Source organism: Ambystoma mexicanum, chromosome 2q, assembly GCF_040938575.1.
Source record: "Ambystoma mexicanum isolate Mex_15411 chromosome 2q, UKY_AmexF1_1, whole genome shotgun sequence".
NCBI lineage: Eukaryota > Metazoa > Chordata > Amphibia > Caudata > Ambystomatidae > Ambystoma > Ambystoma mexicanum.
In genome coordinates, this window is record NC_090924.1 from 238,627,410 (window position 1) to 238,649,888 (window position 22,479).

Genomic DNA, 22,479 nt, shown 5'->3' on the forward strand with positions numbered 1-22,479 from the left:
GATTGTGTCATCCACATAGGAAACCTCACAACAATAAGATACTTGAGGGTTATTTAAGGACAACTTGTGCAACCACTCTACAGGAAGCTATCCTTACAAATATACAAATGCCTCAAGGGTAGTGTTAACAAAGAAGTAAAATTGCCACAATCAGAAATTACCCAAAATCTCAATCTACAAAGATAACAATTTATTGGTACACAAATATATTATTACATTCAATACAATTCATAAGCAAACATCTTGCTGTAATACCTACTTCAAAATACAGTCATTTAGCTCTAGTGATGGTGTCTGAACAACAGTTGCCACAACTACTACTGTACTCCTGAACATAGAAAAACAGTCATCAGCTCTTCCAAATTGTTAAACTAGCTAATTACTAGTTTTGCCACCACAATAACTTGACTAAAAGCTCATCATAGCTATTCACTCATACTCACACTCAATTTACTCACTCAGTAATTCATACCTCTTTCACCCAACATGTTTGTTTCATCTCTATATACATTAAGAAACTTCAATAGGAATTTCTTCAGGGGTTTCTCGACTCCCGCTCTAGCTCAGGTAGCCATCTGTATAGCCTTCGAGTAACCTCTGAATCCAGCTACACATAGGAAAGCTTTGTAATGGGATGTGTTCCAATATGCGGAGGAAAACTATTGCAATGTTTGAAGGTCTCATGCATATCTAATACCTATAAGTTGTAAGTACAACAGGGGTGCCAATACGCATCCCTGTTTAAGTCCATGATTAATTTCTATTTGAGAGGATAATAAGCCAGCATGATTTAATCTTACAGATACCGAAGTGCCCTAATAAAGTGGTTTAATTATATTGGGAACTGGGACTTCAAGTCATGATTTCTCTAGTTTTTGCCACAGCTTATTCAGAGAAACCGTATCGAAGACACTGGCATAATCCACAAAACATATGTAGAGTCGCGAATCCTTAGTGGCCAAGCTATTCACAAATCTCACCCACCATAAGATGACATGAGGTGACAAATGGGCTAAATACTTCGCAGATGATGGCAGTAAATATTATCAATCTAACAAATGCCCACCTAATGTTTATACAAAAAACTAAACTTTGGCTTTGCCAGAATTTATTTTGAGGTTGTGCTTCTGACAAAGAAGTCAAAACTTGCATTGGAGTGGAATTTATAGCTTGATAGATCTTGATGTTTTCATGTTATGAAATTTGTGACATGAATTGTTGAATCATTATTTAGACACAACAGCTAATGTCTTGTATGCAAGGGCCTAAATTCATTTTCATTGAGCACCAGTTATAATCATCTTATATAGCATGAAGAGTTGTTTTCAATGTAAGGTGTTTTAATGGAATCTTGTTTTAATATGCTTTATGCAATATTTCTGTATATTGTATACACAAGTCTGTATTAGCTAATAGTTTGACACATTTATATTCAACACATGGAAAATTGCCATGTCTCAATGTTAAACTGGAATGAGTATTCAGAATGACAGAGTAGGAATGTGGTTGCTCACACAGCCAATGTCCATTATAGCTTCGCGAGTTATGAGGCTATGGTAAAACAGGCAGTATGTTTTAATACTGCCTGTCTTGTTGGTCAGCACACTTAAACAAATGCCTGTTGGTAATGTAAAAGCATGAACTCCACATACCTCCAAAGGAGTCCAGGCGGTCTCCAAAATGGAAAAACAGAGAGGTGATGGCTGGAAGGTTTAGACTGAATCTTAACCACTGGCATTGCTCGGGGCAACCCTCCAGACCATCGTTCTTCGCCTGCCAAGCCATTACAGAAGGGGAAAGACCATATGCAAATCAGGCTTGGCCCCACCCCAAAAGGGGCAGTCCAGCCCGAACTGCTAGGTCACATCCCTTCTGCACGAGACCACAAGCATCCCCAAACATGTTTTGCCCTTGTTGGGGCTCATCAGTGAGGAGTAGGTTGGGTCTCTAGGCCCAGCAGGCACGGGACCCACGTCTGGGCATACCCGTCCCACTCGGGGTGACAAAGCAAAAACAAAGAGGTGATGGCTGGAAGGTTTAGACTGAATCTTAACCACTGGCATTGCTCGGGGCAACCCTCCAGACCATCGGTCCCGTGCCTGCTGGGCCTAGAGACCCAAGCTACTCCTCACTGATGAGCCCCAAAAAGGGCGAAACATGTTTGGGGATGCTTGTGGTCTCGAGCAGAAGGGATGTGACCTAGCAGTTCGGGCTGGACTGCCCCTTTTGGGGTGGGGCCAAGCCTGATTTGATCCCACTGAAGTCAGTCTTTAATGCAGCTGCTCGTTTAGTCTGGGGGGGGGGCAAAGAAATTTGACTGCATCTCCCTTCTCTTAAAGAATTTGCATTGGCTGCCTATTGATTACAGGAATACAGGAATTCAGGAAACTAAGGTTTTAGGACCATTAGATTGGGAAACTCTGTGGGTTAAATGGCTATAGGACCATAGCACAACATCCCTCCATAATGCCCGATTCTTGCTCTCAATTATGTGACATGCTGATGTCCTCTCTTACAACTTCGCCTAAAGCTGTTTTTTCTCAGGGATTTTAATCTCAGTCTCTTTGATGATTCTGACCCTATGGCAAGAATTGCTAAGTTTGCATTAACCAATCTGGGATTTGTTCATCATGTTACCGATGCAACCCATCAAAAGGGTTGGACTCTGTATTAGGTCCCCAACCATAATTTTCCAGTAGGAGCCTAGAGTTGACCTCTTGTCCATTGTCCGATCATTTTATGATTTGTTTTACCATTGTTCCTTCTTCACAGCGTAAGAGATTTAGGTCTGAAAGGATGACTATTACTTCCAGAAACATGCGTGGTCTTCCTGCTGAATCATGGAAACTACTTTGAATAGGCTGGACACTTATGTTTCTGCAGTTGATCTTGCTGAGGCCTATGAGAGGATGTTGCTTAATGTCATGAATGTAGGTGCCCAAGTCAAAACTCAGTCCGTTAGGAACAAGAACATGTGGTATTCTGCTGAAAGCCAAGATTTAAAGGCTGCTAGGCGTAAAGCTTTTGAGATTCTGTTTAAAACCAAGTCTGTTGAAAACATGAATAAACATAATCTTTCGGCCAAGGTGTAAATTCAAGCAAAACAACAAACCTGTGATCAGAGGGTCAAAAAGGCCAGCTTAGATACCAAAAAGCTTTTAAAAATTCGTAGGGCGTTGGAAGATCCCTGTCCAGTAAAGGCAAAGGGTGTACTTCCATCCAGGATGTGATGGTTAATACAATGAAGAAAATCCAGGATGCCCTTGCGAGTAAACCTATGGTGTGTAAGGGGCAGAGGCTTAATAATACTTTGTGGGGATCTGAGATTACAGTCTCGTTCTTTGAGTTTAGGATGGTTATGGAATCTGAGCTGTTAGTTGTTTTGCAGGAGCTTAAGCCTAGTCGGTGTAAGGGAGATGCCTGTCTTGCCCTGATTGTTAAGGACTGTGCCCCACATGAGTTTTTGGTGACTGGCAGTGTCACTCAAGGAGTCTGCTTGTCACTTACATTATTTAACATCTTCACCTTGCCACCCTTTGACCTGCTCGATGTTAATGAAGTGCTCTATACCATTTACGCTGATGATATTCAGTGTCTCATACCCATGTCTGGTGATTACATACGAGACACTGAAGCTATCTATTGAGTGTTTTCTCTCATCCAGAATTGGATGGTTGAACATGGTTTAGCCCTTAATGCCACCAAAACTAAGCTGTTGATTTCAGGCATGGATGTCCAACTCAGAAAGCTGAGTCCAGAGTTTGGGGCTTTTCAATTGGCTGGTTGCGCGATTGCCCCACTTCCTAGGGTCAAAACATTGGGTACTAGTGCAGCTAGGACCTTTTTTGAGCCATGAAAATTGGTCCACTAATTTCTAGGGCTATAGTGGGTGCCAAACTAGACTATTGTTCAAGTCTCTTGTATGGCAGTAATAAAGGTGAGATAGCCTAATTACAGACTGTTCAGAATAATGCGTTGCAGGCAGTTGAGGGCCTTCACAGGAGGGATCACATCTCTGAGGCTAGGAAAGCCCTTCATTGGCTTCTGGTTGCCTCTAGAATTACCTTTCTGCTTACTCTCTGTCACACACAGGTGCTTATATGTCACACGTCCTGATTACTTATCTGATAGACTCAGCTGGCAACACCGCTTTGAGGGTACTTAGATCTAATAACTGTTCTCTTCTGTCTGTGCTGGGAGCCAGACGGACTCAGGTTTCTCAGAGGTCTTTTCCATATAGTGCCCCAAAATGCTGGACTGCCCTTCCGCCTCCTCTGAGAGCAGGTTACTCTTTTGATTGCTTTAAACTTGGCCTAAAAACTGCTCTCTTCTGCTGGTTTCTCTCTAGCATCTGTTGCTTTCTTCTGGCCCTCTGATTGGATGTGTATGTTTTCCTGTTTCTGTTTAGCGCTCCCATGCCTGCGGACCTGTACCTAGCGCTATACTAATAAATAAATAAGGACAAAGTTTAAGCTGATTTGTATTGTCTGCAAAAAACATTACACTGTCGATCACCTGGGATTTATTCAAGAAATTGCAAATCTCAGGTAGTCTGAGAGGACTGCGTAATCGTTCGAGGTGTCAAGCTTTGCTTTTAATGCATAGGCCTTTTTCACAGGCTGCTGTAAAACTATGGCATGCCCTACCAAAGAACTCTTCCTGATCAAAGATTACTTGAAGCTGAGAAATATGTTCTAAAGCCTGACTCTGGGATCAAGCGTTTTAGATTTTTAGGTGGGCTACCACGTGTTTTATGAAAAAAAAAGGTTTTTAGAGGTTTTAGGGTCTATTGATTGTTTTGATGCAATTTTGATATGTTTTTAGATAATGGGTATCTTGTGTAATTTTTCTCATTTGTATTGCTTGATTTATTTGCTGTTTGTTATTGTCACTTTTAATTCGTGTATATGGTTATTCTGTAAAGCACTCTGATGCTCTTGTTAGCCATGTTCGTGTTAAAGAATAATAGCTAAATATATAAAAATAGGCATATGGGTCTTGCTGCAGAGTGATATGCCACACAATAGCCGGGCATTTTTAGGAACGAGCCATAATCACTGCGTTACTGTGGCTTATCCTTTGAGGTGATTCCGATGGGGATGAAAACTGGAATTTGGATTAGTAGTTACCCAGTTACAGATAACCATCAGGCACTGGGCTAAGCATTGAGATCTTCTGTACCTTGTAGGGCTTGGTGTGTAACCACAGTACCCTGAAAAACTATCATTCATATGATATTGAATATGGGATAAAAAGTTCCTGATATCGGCCATAATTAAGATGCAAGGTTTGACTTTTTTCCGACTAAGCTCAAAAGCAAATCTATGGTCGGTCTCAGAGATTTAATGGGTTAACAACAATATATATAGGACTGTTGACATAACGTTAGTGTTGCAAAATCAATGCGTGTTTCACACAATACATGCGTATTTTTAATACAATGCCAATATATTTTGTGTAGAAGGACAATTGTGGAGGCTGCTCACTCTCTGTTCCTGCTCTCTCTGTTCCACTTCCTGCTCAATTGTGCTCAGTTGCTCACCAAACTCAAGAATGACTGGAAATAAAAAAAATCTTTGCACCTTCCGCTTTCCTCCAAAATAGATTGGGTCATTTTTGTCCCCACGTTAATATTAATGGTACCGGATAGGCCCTACTTGGTTTGCACTTTGGAAATGTATGCTTTGGAGGCCGGATTTACAATGGATAGCTATGGAATCCGCCTGCTTTTACCAGGTGGTAATTTCATGCAGATTCCATAAGAATCCATTGCATTAACACCAGCATGAAAATCCATGCTCGCATTAATGCACCCACATTTGTATGGCAAAGCAGGGAATGGAGGTGGAAAAGTTATGTCCGCCCCACTCACCAACTCCGCAAAGCAAATGTAGTCGAATGAGGTGGATTGGAAAATGGCTGTAATCACATTTGCCACCATCTGTTCGGATCTGCTTCACCTCCGTGCAAAAACGAATACAGAAATGTACAGGAAATGCCTGCTTTGTGGATCAAAGATGGATAGATGAGTTGTTGCTGGCAGAATCTCCTTTAAAGCCCTGTACATCGCCCCTCCCCCCCGGCATTATAAGGCATTGGCACAAAGTTTATACAAAGCAAGCTGTGCAGCTACCTACCAGCTACTATGGGTCCTTCCTTCTAAAATCAAACTAGGAAAAAACTGATTTCTAGAAATCTCTACATGGTCGGTGCTTCTTCCTCAGTCCAAACAACCACGCTCTGTAACATACTCCCCTCTAGATCTGCAACATTGATGGCCACCTCACCTTCAGAAAAATACCAAAAACCCCTCTGCTACACTCCTCTGCGACCAGCATCAGTCTCCCTACTCCAGACACCTATACACCACCACTGGCCTACCTGGCCTTTACATCACCAGTCCGGGCTGTCATCAGTATCATCAGACAATCTAGCTAAATACTCTTCCGGTACATGGAATACATACCTGCTGCTAGACTCTCTTCATCCCCATAGCTGTTTCTCCCTCTTTCATGCTGTGCTCCGAGGCCTACGGCCATGTAGCGTGCTATAAAAACTGAAATAAATGAATAAATAAATAAACCTGCTAACCATTACCAGTAAGCATGAACAACTTATGCCTGCCAGGAATCACAGTTTGACTCCGTCCTGCAAGTCCCACTGCCAGAACCTACAGTGACACACTTGAAGTAGCACATCCCTGCCCATTGCGCATGACACCTAGGACACATATCTTGCCCCGGGGGCATCTTCTGCATGAGCCATACAGATGCACTGATGCGTCACACCTCTGTCATGCACCTAGCATATATTGTACAGGCATAGGCGTGTACTACATGCAGCAGCAACACATCAGAGCCACTGTTAAAGAACTTGTCTGGACCTTACACACACACAGTCGTTGCCATGATCCAAATCGGACACATGGCGACGACTCACTCGGAATATGGCTTAAAGCCCCCTGGACAGGCCAACAACGCCTCGAGGACACAGCAGGAGCACATGTTCACTGCTAAAGTGGCAAGTACCTTAGCGTAGCACACAGAAAGGACATGATCCAGTCACGAGGAAGGATAATCGACAGCCATAAGCGACCACAGGAAAGGGAGGAGGACTGTCTGCACAGTAACGTGCCAGGTCTGCTCTCATCTTCATGCCAGTTTTGAACTGGAAGTAAAACTGAATAGAAGTGCCAGAAACAAACTTTCCAAAGAATATTTTGCAAGAACGTGTTCACAAAATAATTGGAAACTGACACTCTCTATGACCTGCAAAATGTTTTAACTTTGACAAGTTTTGATTTGGCTTTTATGAAATGTGCAAGACGGAAGTTATGCAAGTTTTCACAAGCTGCCATTTGACCAGGTTCCAAAAAGGATTTTGATCATCTTTTGCTCATAAGAACCATTATACCAGAGAGTATTTAAGATTAGAAACTTGGCCTTCAGTTCCCGCCATGCCGCTGCACTGAGACTCACAGATTTCACTGTACTTCTATTTACAAAGCTCCCTGTTGTGTTGGGGAATACGATGTCATCTTCTGGCTCTGTCATGCCTGCATCCAGCATGTACGCAGCCATCCTTATCCAGACACTGGCTAGAATTGCTCTCTCAAGGCAGTCTTTACAGCCCAGTGGAGCAACTGAGATCACAGCCATTTACCCTCACATCCCTTCCCTGAGGCTGTGCAAATCAGAATATATATTCTGCAATGTTGTAAATATTTTAATGTTAGGGTGAGTCTTGTGAAAAATGAAAGAGCACCAAACCCAGTGTAGAGTATGAATTAGTGATTTAATCATAAAACCCTTTGATCACAGACATATTGGTTAAAAATAAAGGTCTGTTGTCATTTTGATGTTTTCAAAAAGCAATTAGATTTCATGGTAAGCAGGCTAGAGCCCTCGCTGTTGCTATTTGCCTCTTTCTCATAGGGGGAGTTTGAAAGAGTACAATGGAGGTATACCCGACTGTCCAACAACACAATGTATATGGTTATTCTGTTTTAATAATGTGCTTTGCTCAGTAAGACAAGTATAACATTCTTATTATTAGTATACTAAATACTAAAAGTTATCATTATACATAAATACTGTGCCGTTTTTAAAATGAGCCACTTTACAATCTTAGCACAATTAAACAGCCCTTTAAAAAAAAATAGCAGTTTTGGCAAAACAGCCTAGTGCACTTCCTGAAAATGTCTGCACTTTATCAGGTTGTGCACCTCTAAGCAACTGCTGGAGTGGCTCTAGCAAATGTGCACCTGGCTGGGCCATGTGGCTCACTCACGCAGAGAGACAGAGTGAGAGTGAGAGAAAGAGGAAGAGAGAAAGCGAGAGCGCTATTTTGGCATACCGATAGTTTATGATAGAAAAATGTAAAGTAGATCACATTTTCCCCTGATCAACTCAGAGTGGGGCAATCAGAGGCCGCTGTTGCACTTCTTAGCCAAAGTTTCAGGCCCTCGCGTATCTGACAAGCCTACTACGTCCTGGGAGACTCAGGCCCTCGCGTATCTGACAAGCCTACCACGCCTTGGGAGACTCAGGTCCTCACGTATTTGACAAGCCTACCCCGCCTTGGGAGACTCAGGCCCTCGCGTATTTGACAAGCCTACCCCGCCTTGGGAGACTCAGGCCCTCGCGTATTTGACAAGCCTACCACGCCTTGGGAGACTCAGACCCTCGCGTATCTGACAAGCCTACCACGCCTTGGGAGACATTGAATAAAATGGCCTGAAAGGCCCTGCTTGACTGTAGCAGGGCAAACAATAGGAGGCAGAGAGGCTTGTTTTGCCTTGCCAGATTCCTAGGACACAAATAAGCGTTCTGTCCTACAGTCCTAGGGCCCATGTGTGCTTTGGCTTCAAGAGCAATTGAGGAAACTTCTGGGAAGGACAGAATCTCCAAAAGCAGTTTAAAAAAATCAAACTAAGTTCTTTGACTGCTTGAGTAAAATGAGATTCCTCCAATCCAGGTGAAGGTTTGACCTAAGCCTTCCCAATTTACCACCCTCACATGGTGCTCATGTGGTAGTAGTGACAAGGAAAATGAGCCACATTTTTAAGTCCAATGTTCCCACCAAAGCTACTTAAGACTAAGACCAGGCAGGGAAATGCAGTGGTGTGGACGATGACGTGTCTCTAAAAGGGGACAGAATACACAAGGAGTGTTCAGCACACATGAAAGTTCAGGGGGGCACCCTCTGCATTCAGGTCTGCTATGTGTCTATGCAAACCACTCAACAGGAGGCCTTCAGTATGCACACAACTACATGTCTCTAAGAATAGTCCTCCTTTAAGAATGTGTCTCTTTTGCATCTCAGAAACATGGACTGCAAGAGGCTAAGGGCCGGATTTACAAAGCGTTTTAGAATGGGATTTACCCATTCAAAAACGCGCTTGTAACTCAAGCCCTTAGGTGATAGTGTAAAACATCTAGTATTTTAGAATACTGGATATTTTACCGCCCGAGTTTCACTTATAAAAGTCCTCTGATATGTCAGCTTTTGTGTGGAGATAATTACTAGCACACTAAAGCATTACCACATGTGGTAATATGAACTCCCCACGGAGTCGTGTGGGACTCAAATGGGGAAAAACTGAAGGGTGAGCTTGACACGTAATCATGAGGATCCTTCAAGTTACTGCATGCTAACTCTAGAGGCAATAACCCCAAGCCAACCAACTCTTCATGTTCTTCAGAGTAGCAGCCTGGTAGGTGACATACATGTTATGAGAGCATTTTCATTATACTCTCCATTGCCACATAATTCTTGTTCTACTGTGTTGAATCCGATTGAGTCATATGTACATCTCCTGACACTTTCCTTTCTAAGAATTAAGCCTGTGGGTTCAGACCACGCCCACGAGGTGGAACTGCCTCCACCAATAGAATGATGGACATGGATGTTTCTTAACAGAGTACTGTTCTTTTGTTTTCCCAGGCCCCAGTGTACTCCTTAAAAGTTACTGTTGTACAAGCAAAGAACGTTCTAGCTAAAGATGCAAATGGTGAGTAACTATTGTTCTAAAGAATCTGGATTCATGTATAAACGCGCAGACTTGTGTGTATTTCTTTTAGCGCATTGACCAGTGACGTGGGCCTTCTGAAAATGTAATATGCATAAGTATTTCACAATGTGTCATTTACTGAGCTGCATTTGTTCTCTGATGCCAACAATAAAGGGTGCCAGCACGAGGAGAGACGTGCTCAAGAGAATGGTGGAGGTGGGCTTTGAGGCAGCACTGAGTTGGAGGAGAAATTTCCGTTTGGGTACTTTTGGACTTCCGAGTTCCGGTTAGGGAGGATAGCAGCTTACACACTTGTCTTGGAGCTGTACATAAAGAGATTTGTGAGGCGGCAGGAAAGATTTAACTTCTGTGGCATCAAGAAATGTAATGTGTCGATTATATGGGTGGTAAAAAGGTTAAAGCACCACATTTCTATTCAATTCGCCACAACATATACGTAGAAAAAGGCACTGAAAGCATCCTGAGCTGGAGTTTGTGTCTCGTGGCGGTGTGAAGGGGCCAATGCAACCTCGAATCTCTGAGAGATCTTCAGGGCAGCCAATCAGAGTTTTTGAGGTTCTGTAAAAGGGCCCACCCACTTCCGTTTTTATTTCATGAGTTTTGATAAAGTATTTGCACTTAGGTGATATGTGTTTTTCCGTTTGTGAGGTTACTTTTATTTCTATCTCTTGTTTACCCTTAGCGTATGACTTGCTATTACCCTTATTTAATCTTCCATTAATTTGCTCCAATTTCTCTTTCATTTGCTCGCTTCTTGATTTTCTTTGTTCGTATGTGTTGCTTGTTGTACTTTTTCAATTGGGGATTTTTTGGAGTTTCAGAATTGTAGAGTGGGGGGAAACATTCTAGCATATTTAAATGTAATCATCAGCACCACCTGAAGAGGGGGAGCTGCCAGGGACATCAATTCATTAGAAAGCCCAGGGTTGTTGAAATGACATTCATTGTCCAATGGCGTCACATAACCTTTGATCATGGCGACATCAAAAAAGTAATAACACATTCCATTTGACCCTGATGCGGTGACATGAAGTGACTATGTGGATATGAAAAGAAAACAAAAGCAGGTGCAAGATTACCTATTTTTGAGAGGGTGCTATGTTGTGTCCACTTCTAGCAGAAACTTCAAATGATGGGGGCACACTTAATATCCCCACACGGCTTCAAATGACAATTACTACTGCTTTTGTATTGTATTTTATTGATAACTAATTGATATACCTGGCGTTGCCCGGGCTTTCATTCCCTCATAGGTAGAGGTAACTGTGCACGATTTGGCGCAGATTGGTGTAACAGTATGAAGATGTATAAGGAACAACGCTTCGCCAAGCCACAAACACACAACCCCACCAACCAATTTTGACTTTTGCTAAAATCTGGGTAAATGGGTGGAGGGTCCAAATGTCATGTTGCCAGTAATGTCCAGAGGGTCCTAACAGGTGACTGCACATTTTGGTGCAGATTGGTGAAATGGTGTGGAATTATATAGGGAACGTACGCGAAGCCACAAACTCACAAACCCACACCCACATTTTCACTTTTGCTGAAATCTGGGGAAAAGGGGGTGTCTAGATGTCATGTAGCCAGTAATGTCTGGAGGGTCCTACCAGGTGATTATGCAAAAGGTGGTGCAAATTGGTGAAACAGTGTGTGGAATTGTATAGCGAACATACTCAAAGCCACACACACAAATGTCCACTTTTGCTGAAATCCGGTGGAAGGGGTGGGGTTTCCTGATGTCATGTAGCCAGTGCAAAATGTGATGCTGATTGGCAAAAAGTGTGCAATTGTGTAGGGAACAAACATGAACCCACAAGCCCACAAACCCAGAGACTTTTTTTGAAATCCAGGGAAAGGGGTGGCATGTCCAAATATCATGTAGCCAGTAATGTCTGGAGGGTCCTAACATGCGACTGTGCATACTTTGGTGCAGATTGGTGAAATGGTGTTGAATTGTATAGGGAACATACGTGAAGCCACAAACCCACAAACCCACATCCAAATGTTTACTTTTGCTGAAATCTGGGGAAAAAGGGGGGTGGCCAGTCCAGATGTCATGTAGCCAGTAATGTCTGGAGGGTCCTAACATGCGACTGTGCATACTTTGGTGCAGATTGGTGAAATGGTGTTGAATTGTATAGGGAACATACGTGAAGCCACAAACCCACAAACCCACATCCAAATGTTTACTTTTGCTGAAATCTGGGGAAAAAGGGGGGTGGCCAGTCCAGATGTCATGTAGCCAGTAATGTCTGGAGGGTCCTAACAGGTGACTGTGCAAAATGTGATGCAGATTGGTGAAAATGTGTGAAATTTTATAGGGAACATACGCAAAGACACAAACCCACAAACCCACAAACCCACAAACGCACACCCAAATCTTCACTTTTGCTGGAATCTAGGGAAAAGGGTGGGATTTCCAGATGCCATGTAGCTAGCAATGTCCGGAGAGTCCTAACAGGTGACTGTGCAAAATCTGGTGCAGATTGGTGAAACAGTGTGGAATTGTATAGGGAACATACACGAAGCAACAAACCCACAAACCCACAAACCCACACATTTTCACTTTTGCTGAAATCTAGTGCAAGGGATGGGGTTTCCAGGTACCAGCAATGTCCGGAGAGTCCTAACAGGTGACTGTGCAAAATTTGGTGCAGGTTTGTGAAACAGTGTGGAACTTTATAGGGAACATACGCAAAACCACAAACCTACACATTTTCACTTTTAAATATATAGATGTACCAAATAAATATGTGCACAAAAAAGTTACCAGCAAAAGTATGACATATCTCAGATAAGCTTACAGCAAATTACATTTTGAAACATAAACTGTAAGTGAATTATTTAAAGGTCATCACCACTCATTGCCTTTAATTTGAAATTGCCATTTTAATAATTTAAACATATATTTTGCAAACCAAGATCAGATTCGTTTTAAGTGTTTCGTGCATTCTTGCTTTTATTAAATTATTTTTCTCATGAAGTAAACATCAATTAAACCAGACTGAAATATGTGGGGGCTATGTGCCTTACAATAATGTGCCATCTGCATAACTTTGCAATGTTCCTATAAAAACAACAAATTCTAGGTGCTGTCCCAAAAAAACGGATCTAAAGCCTATTATATTCCATTCTGTATCCTACTATTGACGATCATCGAGCAACAATGTTTGAACAAAATGTGTCTCGGCCTATGATGCTTGTAAACAGACGTTCCAATCCAACATTAATTAAATCATGAAAATAGCAACCCACTCCAACTCGAGAATGCCAATGATTCATACGTTCAGCAGTGTAATACAATCCATCGACTAGATAGTTAGATCTTTATCTATTGCAAAACAAAATCCCATCACTAGCCGAAAGACCTTTCTTTAGAGTATCCACCATATTGATTTCCTGGAAAGACTCCTGCCAGGCATTTACCAGTTATCTACTTTGGCAATGAAGTACCCCAAGGTATATTATGAATACAATTAGGATGAATCATGTTTACATTCAATGTGGGACAATGTACGTCACAACCAGGCAACACATACATGAATAAATGCATTCAGTGTATTGATAACCAAATCAATGTATGATTATATATATATATATATATATATATATATATATATATATATTACAGGGCCTGCAGTAGCGGCACTGTAGTTATGGTTAAGTAGCTCAACCAATAGGAACAGCACTTGTTGGCCAGCTTATAACTTTGCCCCCCCACCCCCGAACGAATTTTCCGGAAACTTTACAAAACAAAGAATATGGCCCCATCAGATCGATCCTGCAAAGTTTGGTGATGTTTCATCAAGGTGGGGGGGAAAATTATAGGGGGGGTCCCAAAATGTGTGGTTTTTCACATAGACACAATGAGTAAAAAAGTTGCTCACGCCCACAGCCCAAATGTTGGACGGATTTTCACCAAATCTGCAGCAGGACCACACTTTTGTAAATTTTGTGTAAATCCGTCCAGTGTTTTTTTTTAAAACAACCAAAAGCTAGGTACAAAAAAAAATTGTGATATTTGGGTTCGGTCCGCTGACAGGCCTTGATTGGCCCAGGGGGCGACGCAATTCAATGGATTGTCAATAAAAACACAATGTGCATCAGATCTTGGGAAACGCCCACCATGTTGGATTCACTGACAGGTGCCGGTGTCCGCGAACATTGCGGTATAAGCATATTGAAAAACACAATGTCAATATTGAATATTGATTATTGAAATATTGAAAAAGCAGTTGTCAAACTTATCAAACAATCTCTGCGGAGGTGAGGGGTGATGTGGATGGGATGTGATATGGCCTTGAAAAGCCAAAAACGAGCGTGTTTTTTCTCTGATGTCCGCAAACAGTCCGGGGCAGTCCTGTGATGTTCTCGAACACCGGAAATGTTCGAGGACATGTATACTTATTTGTGCATTACAGGGTTGGTGAAAAGCAGTTACTGGATGGCTTACAGCTTTGGTGCCACTCAATGAAACTGCATGAAATTTGGAATTTTATTTTAGACCTGATTCTGAATGGTTTTGGAAAGTGTGGTGCTGTTTTGTCAAGAGGGAATGAAATTAGAAGACTGGTCTCAAAATATTGTAAAGGCTTATAAATGTGGTGCAATTTGACAAATCTGCACAAAAGTTTGCAAAAAGATTTTAGATCTATATATAAATGATCTTGCAAAGTTAGGGGGAGTTTTGTCAAAAGGGGGCTAAATTAGAAGGAGGTCTCAACATTTTTAGATGGTGTGTAACTTTGTTGCCGTTTGATACATTTGCAGAAAGGTTTTCAAACAGATAATAGACCCAACCTTAAATGTTTGTGCAATGTCTGAATGGACTAACACCCAGGACATCAAAGATGACATCAGAAATGCCATTGATGACATCATTGACATCACATGTGAAATTAATTTTCATGAAAAGTCCATACAAGGGGTTGTGTTTATAATGTTGGTAACAAGATGGCGGGGGTGATTGGGAGACCTATCATGAACTACTTAATTTATTAAAGAATGTACTCATCTAAACAAAACATTATATTGAAGTGTTGTTGTTAATACAGGAACCTAATCATACATGCAGATATGTAATGGCTGCAGCATGTGTCATAGAAGTACATTTTTTTTCATCTGGTAATTCTGGATAGTAAAATAGTGGATGCTACTTATCAGTGTTTTGAGTAGCGTTAAACATGGAATAAGTAGCTAATAATTCAAGATTTACTACATACTTGTAGTAGTAAAAACAATACATATGAATACCCACAATGCATACAAATCAGAGGCACATACAGGGAAACTAAAGTAAGGAAGACAGAAACAACATCACCAGTCATTAACATTAAAGTTCATCATCATGTATACACATGAATTGTGTGTTTGAGACCTGCTTATTGCCCATAGATGTGCATCATGAGCTGAGACCAAACCGTAAGGAAGGTACTTTAAGAACATACAAGAAGCTTAAGGTCAAGATACATAGTACCTTTTCGATTTTCATATTTTGATTGTCAGTGTACAAAACCGCCTGGCTTAGATATGTCAGTGAACAAAAACAAGTGTCCCATATTTGTGATGTCATCAATGACATTTGTGATGTCATCTTTGATGTCCTGGGTGTTAGTTTTAGCAGTGCACAGTGATGGTGCGAGTTATGGTTGCTTAGCTTACCATAACTGGTGAATTTTTGGGGATTTTCAGTTTTACTTATAACAATAATGTCACTTTAACATAGTCGTTTTTTCACTGAATTTCATGGGTTTTTATTAGTGCAACTTAACCAAAACTTCGCATTACCAAAGTTTTTCTGTGAATATATATATATACCTCAGTCACCAAAGGTATATCACTTTTTTTTGTACCTATATTATGACACTTTAAAAAAAATAAAACTCAGACACATTTGCAAAACCATGCTCTCAGGTCATTCCCAATACTCCTTGCACGTGTTTGCTGCAAATCTGTCCATGTTTTATTTCGTGAAAAGTGTCATAATGTACGTACACAAAATAGTAATGGAACTTAGCCCCTACTTGATAAAATACATTCAGAATTGGCACAAACATTCAAAGTTGGGTCTTTAATCTTTCTGAAAAGTTTTGAGCAGATTTGTCAAATGGCAACAATGTTATCAGCCATCTAAAAAAGCTGAGACCCCCCTCCCATTTTGCCCCCTCTTGACAAAATCCCACCAAACTTTGCAAACACATTCAAATCTGGGTCTAAAATCCTTTTGCAACTTTTGTGCAGGATCATCAAACGGCACCATATATTTAAGCCTTTCAAATATTTTGGGACACCCCCTGTAATTTTGTTCCCTCTTGCTGAAACAGCACCAAACTTTGCATAACCATTCAGGGTCTGGTCTAAAATGATATCGCAAAATTTCGTGCAGTTTCATTGAGTGGGCCAAAGTTATAAGCCAGCAAAACCCTGCGTTTCACTGACCCTGCAATATAGAAATATGCATAGATGTCCTCAAACATCTGAGATGTTTGCAAACATATTGCCCATATTGAAAACATATTGCACTTATTGAAAAAGCATTAGGATATTTACAACTTGAAAATCTGCAACATTTAGATTTGAAATACTTTTCATTTTGTTCAACCATTGCGTGTAGTTCCTTTAAACTACATTTACCAGCAGTCTTGCTGCTACCTCGGTACCTCAGCAGCACGTCAGCGCAGGTGCGTTAGTTGAGGCAAGTTTTCGCTAGTTCACGACGGACATTAGAGGGCTGTACCATACTCTTTTCTCCAAGTTAGTACCATCTTTGGCTGCCTTGAAATATTCCTGACTCTTCTCAACCTTCCACCGCAAGAAATAGTTGGGTTGCCGACATTCTGTGCAAGTACGAAATAATGGGATTACGTCCATCGAGTGATTTCATTGGTATGGAGGACTTCTGTTCTGTGACAATCATCCTGGAGGATCGTCAGGGTGGTGCTGCTCTCCCTCTGACTCTGTGTAATGAGCAATTAGTGTGCTTCCTACCAGAAAATCAAATTAACAGCATTGACTTCGATGGCGCCCTGGCCCGACCATCGGGGGTGAGGGATGTGGTGATTGAGAGTAATTTTCTCTCTCCAAACCCCATACTGACTGATCACGCTACCTCTGCTTCAGGCAATGTCATTCTGCCCAATGCTCAGGGCAGGATGCAGTGGTTGCAAACAGTCCAACTGGCACCAAGCAGCAAAACACACCCGCTTCACCAAGTGTTCCAGATACAATTTCGAGGTGGGAGTATTTTACTGCCCATTTTTAAACGTTGAGAGTAAATGTGATTCCAAGAGAGTAAAAATGACTTTTCTCCTTTGCAAGAGAGTAAAATGTATGTGACATCCAGCTAAAGTGTGCAAAAACTGTATGGAAATCATTACTATGCGGCAGCTTTCTGCATTGTGACAAAATGCACCTTTCATTATTTCTCTTAGGTCTGGCCATTTTATCTCTCCTGTATATATTTAAATGCTGAAAACATAAAAACGTAGCCAATTACATAGTAAGCAAACATGAATTGTATTGTGTTTTGGGGTTCGATAGCAGAATTGTCTTTTGATGTTTAACGAACGTCCTCATTTCCTGGAGCTATTACTACCTAATGGTATGCCAATGTTATGATACAACAGTGCAGAGAGGCAAGGACTCTATGCTAAAGTCTATATCTACTCTTATGGTCAAATGGTTATTTATATAGCACTTTTGGGAAAGCGCTGTAATTAGAACATATTTATCACAATTATCACCAAAACGAAGTCACTACTCTTTTAATCGACCTCGAAAGGATGAAAGGCTGAGTTTGCCTTTCCGGGATTCAAACTTGCAACCTACAGATCACGCAGAGATCGCAGCAACGAGCGCTCAACCAGCTGAGCTTTCTTATTGGCTATCTTATTGGCTGGCATCCTTCAGAGGTCGGTAAACTGAGTATCGACTGAGGTATAATCACAGTGCCTAGATGTTGGATGAACCATGTATGAAGTGCTATATAAAGTTAAATACTGATCTGGATCATCACAGGGACAGGTTTTGCAGAGTTTCTATTTCAATTACAAACGTAACTTTCATTTTTTTATTTTTTTAACAGCGCTTGCACTTCCTGGAGAGTCAGGGTTTGGATGTTTTAATTGTAGTCTTGAAGATTTGAGAGGTTATAACACATGTGATTATTATTTATTTATAATAGTGTACCCCGTTGACTGCAAGGTTGAATGGATGTAAACTAGACCGTGCATACTCATCATTTTACACACTGTTTTTATAATTAGAGTGTAAATTAAATTAGAAATGTATCTGCCTCCACATGATTATGCACACAGCACAGGAACTGTAAAAAATACAATTGTGCAATACTGGTTTGCTTTTATTGGAATAAAAAACATAATTTGATACAAACGGTTAATTCTTAATTGCAATTTAGTGTTCCATCTTATTAATCCTAAAATGCTAGGAAAATGATATGCACAGTGCTCCTGTTTGGTCCATGAGCATCAACACAGCAGAAACTGAATGTAAAGAAATTCCTTTTATCACATTGTGCAGTTTATTTATTTGACATGCTTTAGAGAAATACATTATATTTCAGAGGCTTGCAATTACATTAAATAACAATTGTTCTGGTTTCTGTCAAGTAACTTGACCTTTGCACTGCCCTCTGCTCTAAACTTTTGTGTAAATGTACACAGGAAAATAATAAAGCTGTTGTATTTACAAGATTTGCATGCGTAAAAAGGCCTGTACGCACCTTATCTGGAGGCCTGACTTCACCCATCGATCTGGTCAGTCATTCACACTGTACAAACAGGCCTTGTTCTCCTTCCTCCTGTCCCAACATCTCCAAAGGACCAGTTGCCATTAATGGTGAAAACATTAAGGCAGCTAATCAGGGGCTCTCAGATCTTAGACCAGTACTATTAAATACACGATCCTTATTAAAACATGCTACTGAACTGGCAGATCACAATCGGGATAATGCTACTGATCTATATGCCTTGACAGAATCATGGGTACATGAGGCAGCAGGGCCATCTTTGACATTAGCTATTCCCCAGGACTACACCATCTTGAAAACAGATAGACTGATGGGGAAAGGTGGGGGAGTTGTTCTCATTTTCCGCAAATCACTCAACATACATAGCCTAGACTCAGTGAATATTGATGGCTGCTAAACCTTGCATATTAAAATACTACTAAAACCCAACAATGTGGTCAATGCCTTTCTTCTTTCTCTACCGCCCACCTCAGAGTATATCAGGCTTTTTAATTCAATTTAATGACTAGATCTCTTCTGCTCTTAAACCCTCTCTATAGTCCTCGTATTAAGAGACTTCAACTTGGGGTTTAATGACCATAAAGATCTGCTCGCTCAGGCTGTTCAGGCCTCACATGAGGGTTTGAAATTTGAGCAACATATCCTGGTTCCCAAATGTAGTGCAGGTAGAACACTGTACTGGGTGGCCTCTTATGGCGTATCAGTAGACAACGTCAGAATTGATCCCTGTCCCTGGTCCAACCACTATTTAGTCTTTTTTCAGCTACTCAAAATAGCACCTGTAATTAAGAAAAAAACACATTGGAAAATATTCTCTGTCGAAATGTACGCAAACTCACGCCTGAGGCCCTACTTCCTTTCTTTGCCCCAGTAATTGGAAATCTAGACAGCTTGATTTCTGCAGGCAAATTAGCAACAGCCTATGATGACATGATGAAGTTGGCAGTGAATTCACTGGCTCCTCTCAAACTTAGAATTATTAAAACCCAGCCCTATAAACTCTGCTACTGAGCTGATATTCACAAACTAAAAGCCATCAAAGATAACGCCTTTAAACAGTGGCAAGAATCTCTGACAGTCGATAATAAGGCTAGGTATTCGGTGTGAGTTAAAATATACAAAAGGACAATCCTTGAAGCAAAAAAGTTACATCTAGAAAAGAGGATTTCATAAGCTTCAAGTTCTACAGAACTTTTCAAAATTCTAAGTTAACTAGAGGACCCTTGTCCTCTCATTTCATTAGTCAATAAGAATGAACAATGGTGTCAGCATATTCAGCTGATGCCATTAAGTCAGACATCGCAGGTGAGATCTCTGGTAGGCCCATCTCACCACCTAGGGGTAACATAATAAGATGAGTGGAGATTACCACATCATTTGCTTTTTGTAGAAGTAACTGAAAAAGTGATTCAGAGCACTATTGTCAACCTTAAGCTACCAAACTGCAAGAGTGATCCATGCCCGGCCTTTATTATCAAATCTTGTGCTAGTTCGCTTTCACCTCTTATTGATGAATTTGTAAACTGTTCTTTTAAAGAAAGCATTGTCCTGGCCTCCATCAAACAAGCATGGATTGCCCTGCTATTAAAGAAACCATTTATTGACCCCACAGTAGCTGGGAATTACTTCCCTATAACGAACACACCACAAATCTTCCAAAGGAACACGCTGCAAAGACACACAGCCGCACGCTCAGCCCCCCTGCCCGCCTACCATTACCACTATCAAAGAAGCTGAGGCTCACACTAAACTGGACACCTCTCTATCTAAGTGCCAGCCCCTCATGTGTGCACTCATTAAGGCAAGAATGCTCAATGTCAATTGCTGACCTAATCCTCACCAACAACTTAGACCTCCTAGCAGTTTCTGAGACTTGGCTACATGTTGCAGCTGGACCCACCCTATCACTAGCTTTGCCCGACAACTATATGATCTTAAGTACAGACAGGGAAACCACCAGAGGAGGAGGTGTGTAGTACCTATCACCAAAAAACATCTGGGCATTATAGAATCACCCACCCTCATAACCTTCTCTTCAGGAGAACTGCTTACAGTAAAAATACCCCTCTGCTCTAAAACCACTTTGACCATACACATCCTGTACCGGCCTCCAGGTCCAGTTGCCAGCCTAGAAGAAGAGATCACTCTACTTCTTACTAATAATGTCATACAAGGGCCTAAAGTCATCCTGCTCGGCAACCTCAACTGAGCCTCAACGACCCTCATGACACCAATGCCTTAGCGCTAGCCAACACCATCACAGAAATGGGCTTCATTAATCGTGTCAATAGCCCCACGCACAATAAAGGCAGAACCCTTGATTGGATCACAGACCTTAACTGCGGCATCAAGTTCCTCTCTAACTCACCATGTGCCTGGTCTGACCACCACATAATCACCTTCACCATTCAGGACACCCCTTTGACCTTCTCCGGCCCAAGCCCCGACCAGAAATAAAAAGAATATTATAGGGGATCACCCCGCTGAACTACAACCTCAGCCCTGATATGTTGGTAGACCTGTACAATAATACCCTTTCTCTGGCCTTAGATGAAGTAGCCCCATGTCATCTATTCGGAAATAAATCTGATAGGGTTTTCTTAGTGGATACCTTTTGTGAATAGTCACAACTGCTGGTGTCAAACATGGCACTATTTCAGGCTTCCAGCATACTGGTAGTGGGGGAGCAGGACTTCCTGCAGAGGCAGTTGGCTGCTCCTCTACATAAAGCTACTGGATTGGATAATCTTGGCTGTAGCGCTGGCTCCCCATTTTAGTGCATACGCTGCTTTGATTTGTGATTCCGAACAGTTAGTAATGTTCAGGGTTAAACCAGTGGCCTCCCCGCCCAATCGCCTGAAGTTCTTTTCTTACCCCCATTGGGTCATGAGATCCCTGATTGCTTCCCTTGACTTGCCCAGCCTGGGGTTGGCCTAAACGCATACCCAATAATACACAGGCTTTCCATTACAAATGAAACCAATACTATGTAGATCTGTTTCCAGGACCAAGGTAAGCCAGAATCAGCAGAAGCTTAAAAGCTTGAAAGCAAACAAAATACATATACAATCCTTTCAAAACGAGTCACTCATGAAAGTCGGTTTATTTTGGTAGCGCCTTTCAATGTATGGTGGATGCCATGCTCAACATGAAAATATTAGCTAGGTCAGGGAAATATTAAAATTGATGTATAACTAACAATTCAGTACGAGCATTTTCGATCCGTGAAATTGTTTTCTCATACAAAATGGACACAAGGTCCTAAATTTAACAAAAAAGGACAAATAACAATGTCTTGTAATGAGTGTTTTGTCTAACCATGTTTTCTCCATAAAGGTAACACATTTAAACTTCTCAGTTGGTGTTATAGCATTTTCAAAAATGATAACGATGTGTTATTTGTACACATACAATATCACCCAACCGAAGCTGGTACAACTGTATCCACCTCAAAAGGATGAAAGGCTGAGTGGGCCTTGCCAGGATTCAAACCTGTAACCTGAAGATCACACACAGATTTCAGCAGCGAGCACTGAACCTGCTGAGTTACCTTACCGGCTAAAATATTATCATTCAAGTATCATTCATTTTCCTGTTTGCCCCTGACATATATAGGAAATAAAATAGAAGCTTTGGGCAATCAGTTTGCTATTGTAATCCTTCAATATCTGTACTGAGG

General features: G+C 41.3%; 1 protein-coding gene across 1 annotated transcript in view; it reads left to right on the top strand.

Moving 5' to 3' along the window:
- BAIAP3 (BAI1 associated protein 3) overlaps positions 1 to 22,479 on the top strand; it is a 2,154,334-nt gene that overhangs the window by 1,141,089 nt on the left and 990,766 nt on the right. The window contains exon 7 of the mRNA XM_069647200.1: positions 9,946 to 10,012. Within this exon, the coding sequence (XP_069503301.1) occupies positions 9,946 to 10,012 (67 nt within the window). The remainder of the gene's footprint in view (positions 1 to 9,945; positions 10,013 to 22,479) is intronic.